The sequence below is a fragment of the Silurus aristotelis genome, assembly GCF_946808225.1.
Source record: "Silurus aristotelis genome assembly, chromosome: 14".
NCBI lineage: Eukaryota > Metazoa > Chordata > Actinopteri > Siluriformes > Siluridae > Silurus > Silurus aristotelis.
The window spans coordinates 14,643,593-14,653,381 of record NC_139587.1 but is presented as its reverse complement, the minus strand read 5'-3'; the positions used below and the strand labels follow the sequence as shown (position 1 = coordinate 14,653,381).

The following is a 9,789-nucleotide window of genomic DNA, read 5'->3' as shown; positions in this document are numbered from 1 at the left end:
TGGATTTGGGGATCCTCTGCCATTCCTCCTTGCAGGTCCTCTCCAGTTCTGTCAGGTTGGATGGTCAAGTCAAGTTTATTTGTATAGCGCTTTTCACAACAGACATTGTCTCAAAGCAGCTTTACAGAAAACAACAGTGAAGATGAATGGTGTGCGTTTGTCCCTGATGAGCAAGCCGTGAATGTTAAACGTTGGTGGACAGCCATTTTTAGGTCTCTCCAGAGATGCTTAATTGGGTTTAAGTCAGGGCTCTGGCTGGGCCATTCAAGAACAGTCACGGGGTTGTTGTGAAGCCACTCCATCGTTATTTTAGCTGTGTGCTTAGGGTCATTGTCTTGTTGGAAGGTAAACCTTCGGCCCAGTCTGAGGTCCAGAGCACTCTGGAGAAGGTTTTTGTCCAGGATATCCCTGTACTTGGCCGCATTCATCTTTCCCTCGATTGCAACCAGTCGTCCTGTCCCTGCAGCTGAAAAACACCCCCACAGCATGATGCTGCCATCACCATGCTTCACTGTTGGGACTGTATTGGACAGGTGATGAGCAGTGCCTGGTTTTCTCCACACATACCGCTTAGAATTAAGGCCAAAAAGTTCTATTTTTGTCTCATCAGACCAGAGAATCTTATTTCTCACCATCTTGGAGTCCTTCAGGTGTTTTTTTAGCAAACTCCATGCGGGCTTTCATGTGTCTTACACTGAGGAGAGGCTTCCGTCGGGCCACTCTGCCATAAAGCCCCGACTGGTGGAGGGCTGCAGTGATGATTGACTTTCTACAACTTTCTCCCATCTCCTGACTGCATCTCTGGAGCTCAGCCACAGTGATCTTTGGGTTCTTCTTTACCTCTCTCACCAAGGCTTTTCTCCCCCGATAGCTCAGTTTGGCCGGACGGCCAGCTCTAGGAAGGGTTCTGGTCGTCCCAAACGTCTTCCATTTGAGGATTATGGAGGCCACTGTGCTCTTAGGAACCTTAAGTGCAGCAGAAATCTTATTGTAACCTTGGCCAGATCTGTGCCTTGCCACAATTCTGTCTCTGAACTCTTCAGGCAGTTCCTTTGACCTCATGATTCTCATTTGCTCTGACATGCAATGTGATCTGGAAGGTCTTATATAGACAGGTGTGTGGCTTTCCTAATCAAGTCCAATCAGTATAATCAAACACAGCTGGACTCAAATGAAGGTGTAGAACCATCTCAAGGATGATCAGAAAAAATGGAAAGCACCTGAGTTAAATATATGAGTGTCACAGCAAAGGGTCTGAATACTTAGGACCATGTGATATTTCAGTTTTTCTTTTTTAATAAATCTGCAACAATGTCAACAATTCTGTGTTTTTCTGTCAATATGGGGAGCTGTGTGTACATTCATGAGGAAGAAGAATGAACTTAAATGATTTTAGCAAATGGCTGCAATATAACAAAGAGTGAAAAATTTAAGGGGGTCTAAATACTTTTCGTACCCACTGTATATATATATATATATATATATATATATATATATATATATATATATATATATATATATATATATATATATATATATACAGTGAGGAAAATAAGTATTTGAACACCCTGCTATTTTGCAAGTTCTCCCACTTAGAAATCATGGAGGGGTCTGAAATTGTCATCGTAGGTGCATGTCCACTGTGAGAGACATAATCTAAAAAAAAAAAAAAATCCAGAAATCACAATATATGATTTTTAAACTATTTATTTGTATGATACAGCTGCAAATAAGTATTTGAACACCTGTCTATCAGCTAGAATTCTGACCCTCAAAGACCTGTTAGTCTGCCTTTAAAATGTTTAAAGATGCACCTTTTGAGGTCGTTAGCTGCATAAAGACACCTGTCCACCCCATACAATCAGTAAGAATCCAACTACTAACATGGCCAAGACCAAAGAGCTGTCCAAAGACACTAAAGACAAAATTGTACACCTCCACAAGGCTGGAAAGGGCTAAGGGGAAATTGCCAAGCAGCTTGGTGAAAAAAGGTCCACTGTTGGAGCAATCATTAGAAAATGGAAGAAGCTAAACATGACTGTCAATCTCCCTCAGACTGGGGCTCCATGCAAGATCTCACCTCGTGGGGTCTCAATGATCCTAAGGAAGGTGAGAAATCAGCCCAGAACTACACGGGAGGAGCTGGTCAATGACCTAAAAAGAGCTGGGACCACCGTTTCAAAGGTTACTGTTGGTAATACACTAAGACGTCATGGTTTGAAATCATGCATGGCAAGGAAGGTTTCCCTGCTTAAACCAGGGGGTGTTTTTCTGCACATGGGACAGGGCGACTGCACTGTATTAAGGAGAGGATGACCGGGGCCATGTATTGCGAGATTTTGGGGAACAACCTCCTTCCCTCAGTTAGAGCATTGAAGATGGGTCGAGGCTGGGTCTTCCAACATGATAATGACCCGAAGCACACATCCAGAATAACCAAGGAGTGGCTCTGTAAGAAGCTTATCAAGGTTCTGGCGTGGCCTAGCCAGTCTCCAGACCTAAACCCAATAGAGAATCTTTGGAGGGAGCTCAAACTCCTTGTTTCTCAGCGACGGGCCAGAAACCTGACTGATCTAGAGAAGATCTGTGTGGAGGAGTGGGCCAAAATCCCTCCTGCAGTGTGTGCAAACCTGGTGAAAAACTACAGGAAACGTTTGACCTCTGTAATTGCAAACAAAGGCTACTGTACCAAATATTACCATTGACTTTCTCAGGTGTTCAAATACTTATTTGCAGCTGTATCATACAAATAAATAGTTATAAAATCCTATATTGTGATGTCTGGATTTTTATTTTTTAGATTATGTCTCTCACAGTGGACATGCACCTACGATGACAATTTCAGACCCCTCCATGATTTCTAAGTGGGAGAACTTGCAAAATAGCAGGGTGTTCAAATACTTGTTTTCCTCACTGTATATATGTTTTTAACTAATTAGCCTTACTGGATTAGCTAAGTGGATTTCTTAAGCCTCATGTCCTTGTCATATAGTGAACAAAAATTTATTTATTCCACTAATATTTCATGACTTGTTCTAATTGCATAAGATCTTTCCAGATATATTTCTTAGCAATGATAATGTTTCTGATGGCCATTATAACATCTACATGTTTTATGTTAAGGGTCATAAATGTGATTGATAAAAAAGGATTTTTATATTCTTTGAATCTATTTGGAACACGTGCACACACTCCTTCTGTCAGTTTCCACCATTAGAAAGGATTTGGGGAAAAAGGTATTTTGCCATTCTTTTTGTTTGTGTGTGTGTATTTATAACATTTTAATGGTTCAATGAACTTTAATGCAACAGATAAACTTCCGAATCAGTTTTTATTTGACAGAAAAAAAAAAAAAAAAAAAAAAACAGCAACAGGTTGACAGTAATTTCAATACATTTTGCACAGTAAGAACACGAAAGCATTAATCTATTTTTAACCATTTGTGCTAAATTATAGTACATCGCAACCCAGTGCTGACATCTTAGCACTGTGTTTACCGTTCTACTTCTCTTCCTTTCCTTTAGTCTTTCTGTACACCATTTCCCTGAAACTGGAAAGGATTTTACTTTCCCTCTTTCTTCTTTCTTCCTGGTTGAAGGAGGCAAGGGCTCTCTTTTCATCTGCGCTGTAGATCTGGTTTTCCTTTCTCAGACGCACAGCCTCCATGCGACGATGTCTATGGGGTTATCGAACACAAGTCATTACACAGATTTTGGGTTGAGACGGCACGCACACAGAGAATAAAGAAACCGTGGAATAATATACCACTCCAGTTGGTTCCCCAGTTAGCCTACACGTGTCCCTGGGATTATACGTTATTTTGTGTATTCATGCTATTGGCTATACGTTTAGGGCAACATTCAGAGCATGCAAAAACAGCCCAAATCCATTCCTTTTTTCCTTCAAATGTGACAAACATTTGCATAAACATCCGAAAACACACTAAATCTGACATTTTCAAATCTGATTTTTGGACCACTTTTATTTGATACTGAATGCGATACGCATTTGACAACGTGACCTCTGTCTAATGAGGCAGATCACATTTGATGTGACTTTTACATCAATCCAACCTGACATATGGAAGAATTGAGAGAATAGTGAGGATACAGACCGTATCAACATTAGGCTGCTGTACAAGCAGGATTAGAGAACATCTCAAAAGAAATGGCAGTGATAGTTTAAAAGCAATATTTTTAAGAAACCAATGACACGAACCAAAGAAGTGGCCGTGTTCAATTAACATGCCACAGCAAGTGTGTGCATGTGATGCATTGATCATTTTGCATATGGGCCCGTTCAGAAATGTTCAGACTAATTTCAGCTATAGACCACATTGAAAACAAAATGTGAACTAACTAAGAAAAAAAGAAAATCTGATTTGGGTGACTTTTGCCTGCAATGTGAAAGTAACACTTTTGTGTTTATCGCCAGTTTTTTGTTGATCAAAATCAATATAAAATCCCACATACCTGCTTCCACTCATCACAAAGCCTGACTTCTCAAAGTCAGCAATCTCGTCACTGGTAAGGCCGATTTCACCTCTCCTTGGAATTCGCTTGCCTGCTTTTACGTACTCCGCCATGGCAGCACCTTCACCGGGTAACAGAGCATGGCCAAAACTATAAAAACAGAAAGAGGAAGGGAAACTCTTGTAAACTTTAGACAACAATGATATTCAACAACAGTCCACTGTAAAGGTTTTGGCTGCACAACAATAACCATAGTGAGTAAGAACACTCTAAACAGATACTCACTCTAATGGTCTGTCATCCTGAGCCATGTCAGTTAGTGGAGCCTCAGGTCCAAAAACATGATCATCGATACGCGTTTTCTCAACCCACAATTCTCCGAGCTCATCGTCTTCCTCTGCGGACTGATCACTGCTGGAACTGCTGGTCTCTTTGCGGCTCTTTTTAGCCTTCTTCTTCTTTGATTTCTTCCTAAAATAAAGATACGTTACAAGAAAACATCCTTATTTATTGCAAGGGATGTCTGGGGAGCCACAGCACCACACACACTGTAGCATTTTACCTTCTTCAACACCTGAGAAATCTAATCAGAGGTTTTCCAAAGTCTTTGAGATAAATTTGACATAAAAGAGCAATTATACAATTAAAAAAAAATACACCATGAAGAAAATCTTACTGACTTTTTACTTTTCTTCTTTTTCTTCTTCTTCTTGACTTCTTCTGTAAGCAACAAAAAAACCTGTTTATATATGAAGACTGGTCTGATTAAAACAACGACTCTTTCAAAACAAACAAACCCCCAAAAAAACACTCCACATTCGACGTGACGTACAACAGATTAAAACCAGTGTGACTCCAAAAACATTTCCATGTTTCCCAACAGACTTCACCTAGCTCTTCAGCTGATTATTAAAAACGATGAGAGTTTGTTATGACATGTTGAGGATAAGAAATCGTACAACTTCGCAGGACAAGAGCTGAGACCCTTCACTGATTTATTCATGCGTGTACTGGCTATGCTGTAAGCAAGACAGAATACTGAGAGAAAAATATGCAACTCAGATTAATTGTTGAATAAAGCAAAATAGCCAACCTTCTGAGTCACTTTCTGATTCACTGTCCTCCGAGTGCTTGCGGCTTTTCTTTTTTTTAGATTTTCGCTTCTTTTTCTTTTTCTTCTTTTCCTCTGCAAAAGAAGGAATTAAGGCGTTAAACAACAGTACTCTTTCATCACCCGGCAAGATCATTAGCCCCGTAACCACAGAACAGTTTACAAGTGCTCTTTGGATCCTTCAGAGTATGTGTGGGTCTGCTGGGTGAGATTGACTGTAAGACTGTTTGTTGATGGAGAAAACCTCCTCTATGTTATGCCAGTGTCTCTGTACAATTACCTTCTGAACTTGTCTCAGTGCTGCTGTTCTTCACATCCTCTTCTACTGGAGTGTGTTCATCTGAGCTGTTGGGAGGAAAACAACACTGGTTAAAGCACATCCAGCTCCCACACACAGCCTGCTGCTGAAGACCAGGTGGAATGTTTTACACCCAAACTTTTACTCGTGCTTACTCTGGGTCTCGGACTCTTGGTGAATAGCCCCAGACCTCAGGACATCCCAGCTCACCGATTCTCTCACGCTCCTGCAAGCGCCTGTATGGAAAAACATACACGATCTCGTGTTAAACAGGACGCCACCAGTAACTATTTAAGTTATTGTAATATAATCAGAAGACTGCGACTTCACAAGATTGAGATCATACCTAGCAATGAAGGCTTCCTGTCGTTGCCTTTGAATGTCGTCTCTCTTGTCATAGTAATCACCTCGCGATCCTGCATACTGTCCCCGGTCCCGCTCATCAGCCCAGGCCATCTTCTCACGTTCTCTCGATCTGGACCTACTGCGCGAGCCACCAACCCGGAAGCGGTTCCGACTCCTCTCTTTGGTGTCGGACCATCTCGACTTTCGCTCCTCTGTCCCATTGTGTCTGTGGGTATCTGCCGGAGGACTCGGGACGCGCTCCCGGGAGCGACTCCGCGCATTTCCGCTGTTCGAGCGGCTCCGGCGGCGCCTTCTCGGGCTACCGGCCTCTGAATACTTGGCGCTGATCTCGGGCATCGTTAAGCGCTCTCCTGCGTTTGATCGGTCGCTTTGTTTTAGGTTGCACACTGAAAGCGCTGCTATTTGATATAAACTATTACTCTGTAGTTACATAATTATTGCGTGCGCTCCAACAGTCCACAACAAAACTCAGCGGAACCGTTTTTAAAGGTAATGGTCCTCAAACGTGTTGTAAAATTCCGAGTGCGTTAATAAACTCGTCGTGGCTTTCAAATAAAACCAAAAGGCTCAGCCATGTACATTAAAAAACCGTTTTCCGAACTAAAACATTGTCTACTGTGTCGTAGGTCGAATTCTGTTTCGTTCCCTAACGTGGATCAAACGCCATTTCCGGTGGATTTATTTCAACCGGAAGTAGCTTATTCTAAAACGAAGCAATGGTAGCAAACAGAAAAGAGAAAAAAAAAGAAACCAAAAACACTTCGTTCAATTGACTCCCGTTTAACAAATGCATACGGTGGAGAACGAAATGGTCTCCCGGTGGCCGACAAGTAAGAAAACAAGAGAGCTTAAACCAAAACAACCATACAGACACACCGGAAATGTAGGTATAGTTTGCAAATTGGATGCTTACCGCTGATTGGATGAAACATCTGTCACTCATGTTGTACAGGAAGTACAAGAGTCTTTTTTTTATTGTTGTTTTTAAAAGAGGGTATACATACATTTTCACAACAAAAATAAGGAATTTAGATATTTGAGTATATTTAAAGTTCTGATTGCTTACTGGCTTGAAAGTTCTTGTAAAGATTTAAAATAAACTTTTAATTCAGCCTTGAATTGAGAGATATTCAGCATCCTTTCTGACAATTTACATTTGTGTATATAGAATTTATAATATTAACAAATTTAGCATAAAAATCTGTTCATTCTTTTTTTTTTTTATCCAAGTAAAAAATATATTTTTTCCTTTTCTCAATTTTAGAACCAGTCAACGTAGTAAATAAAAATTCAACCTTAACCCAAAAAAATCTAAAGTACATACATTAAAACAACAACAACAACAACAACAAAAACATGTATAACAGTCTCAGCCTCCATTCCACAAAATCCCCCCCCCCCCCAAGTATTCATGGAGATCAGTTTTATATCTCTTATGTACCTGGTTTGTTGGATAAATTCTATCTATAATTTTGGAAGTACAAGAGTCTGTGGCTGTAGAAAGTCGGGTTGTGCTGTGAATTAATACTTTGAATATCAGGCTGGTTATTGATCTATTGGATTACTCAGAATTGATAAATTATGGCAGCTTTATTCTGTTTTTTGGTCTCTTTAAGGCTTTTGACTCTTCGGAGCACCAATTAAATATTAAATCTTCGAATAGATTTGGTTTTGGATAAAAGTTTTCAAAGTAATTAAAACCTTTTACAATAATGGAACTGGTTCAATCAACTTGAACAATTGCCCCTCTCTTAGATTTAGGTTATCTAGAAGAGTTCGACAAGGAAATTTCTTCAGGAAATGTATATAGCTTATCATTATTAGCATTATTAGTCTGTTGGCCCCCTATTTTTAAGAGATGCTTCCCAAATCCATCTAAAGTGGGGTACAGTATTTAGTCAGCCACCAATTGTGCAAGTTCTCCCACTTAAAAAGATGAGAATGGCCTGTAATTTTATTATAGGTACAATTCAATTATGAGAGCCAAAATGAGAAAAAAAATTCCAGAAAATCACATTGTTTGATTTGTAAAGATCTCAAAACTTTGTTATATACCCTTTGTTGGCAATGACAGAGATCAAACGTTTTCTGTAAGTCTCCACAAGGTTTTTACACACTGTTGCTAGTTTGGCCCATTCCTCCATGCAGATCTCCTCTAGAACAGTGATGTTTTACACAGCAACACAGATTTTTAACTCCCTCCAAAGGGAGTTAAAAAACTCCCACTTGTAGAGCATAAGTACTGATGACATTTATGATCATCCCTTCAACTTCCAGCTTCCCGTTCATCACCCTAGCAGAAACTCTCTTTACCTCCATTACACTCTTACTGTACCCTTACTTTAGGATCACCCCTACAGCATTTCTCTTTCCACCCACACCCCCTCCAAGGTTCCTGGTCTTACTCCCTTTACACTTGGTCTTCTGAACACACAACATGTCTACCTTTCTCTGCTGTTAGGTAGCTTTTACTTATCATATCAGCTACCTCTCTCCCTTTACCAGTCATAGTACCAATGTTTAAAGTGCCTACCCCAACCTCCACTCTCCTACACTTCTTATTTCCCTGCGGTCTCTGTAGACGTCTTCCTCCTCTCCTTCTCCTCCTTTGGCCAACAGTAGCCAAATTACCACCAGTACCCTGTTGGCTAACAATATCTGTGTATCTGTGTGATCTGGTATGAAATTTAAAATCGTGATCCGCATATTTAATTCGGCAGATTTTATGCTGGATGCCCTTCTTAACACAACCCTCCCCATTTTTCCGGGCTTGGGACCGGCACTAAGAGTGCACTGGCTTGTGTAACTATAATGGCTGGGTTCCAAATCCTCCTAGCAATTGATCTCATAAAATTGTTTTCTGCAGATTCAGGTCTTTACCTAAACATAGATAAATGTGAATTAATCACCATTATAGATTGTATTGTACACTCTATTTATCGAATTCCAAGTAAAGTTGAAGTTACATATTTATATAAAAATCTAAATAATAGGTGTATCCTGAATTTTGAACCTATTAAAGTAAAGGCCCAAAAAAATTAAATCTGTGGTTGCAGAGAGACTTATCCCTGAGAGGCTGAGGGCATTTCCAGGTTGTCATTTAATTGATAAAATCCTCTTTAATTTTGTTTGGAAAAACAAAATTCATTATGTTAAGAAATCTGTAATAATGAATACAATTGAATGTGGGGATTCAATGATCTTGATTTCTTGAATTTGGTCTGGAATTTTATCCCAAATTATTATTTTTCTAAACTAGGTTGTTTTACCTTTTTACTGAGTTGCAATTATAATTATAACATGTTGCTCAGTTATTTAACTCATTTTAAATTATACAGAGTTTCTCCAAAAATTTTACTTCCTGGTAACTTCTAGGGAATTCTCCATAGTTATGGAGACTATTCCTAAAGGTGTTGTTATGCTTCTAAGGGGGACTGTAAAATCACTTAATACTTTACCTTGTTAGACCCACTGACAACACCAGTAGGGAACCGTAACTTCAGCACGTAACTTCAGAATTCGGTCTCTTTTTCATAAAGAGC

At 39.8% G+C, this 9,789-nt stretch overlaps 1 protein-coding gene across 2 annotated transcripts; it reads right to left on the bottom strand.

Moving 5' to 3' along the window:
* Nucleotides 1-3,312: 3,312 nt before the first annotated feature.
* Nucleotides 3,313-7,138, bottom strand: nkap (NFKB activating protein). Of its 2 annotated transcripts, none has more exons than XM_083559955.1 (8): nucleotides 6,228-7,138; nucleotides 6,037-6,117; nucleotides 5,864-5,928; nucleotides 5,566-5,658; nucleotides 5,153-5,192; nucleotides 4,758-4,943; nucleotides 4,473-4,622; nucleotides 3,313-3,676 (listed from the first exon to the last, which is right to left on the bottom strand). In XM_083559955.1, the coding sequence occupies exons 1-8, from the start codon at nucleotides 6,581-6,583 to the stop codon at nucleotides 3,502-3,504; spliced, it is 1,146 nt and encodes a 381-aa protein (XP_083416081.1). In that variant the 5' UTR covers nucleotides 6,584-7,138; the 3' UTR covers nucleotides 3,313-3,501. The 2 variants fall into 2 exon arrangements, with proteins under 2 accessions (XP_083416081.1, XP_083416082.1); XM_083559956.1 differs by having other exon boundaries at nucleotides 5,153-5,189.
* Between the last annotated feature and the right edge of the window lie 2,651 nt (nucleotides 7,139-9,789).

Excerpts from the sequence above, each read along its gene's own strand:
- nkap (XM_083559955.1), bottom strand. The coding sequence starts at position 6,583 with ATGCCCGAGATCAGCGCCAAGTATTCAGAGGCCGGTAGCCCGAGAAGG. Across the intron at positions 5,929-6,036 it reads CCAAGAGTCCGAGACCCAGA|CTCAGATGAACACACTCCAG; the intron begins GTAAGCACGAGT and ends TCCTCCCAACAG. Across the intron at positions 5,193-5,565 it reads ATCAGAAAGTGACTCAGAAG|AAGAAGTCAAGAAGAAGAAG; the intron begins GTTGGCTATTTT and ends TGTTGCTTACAG.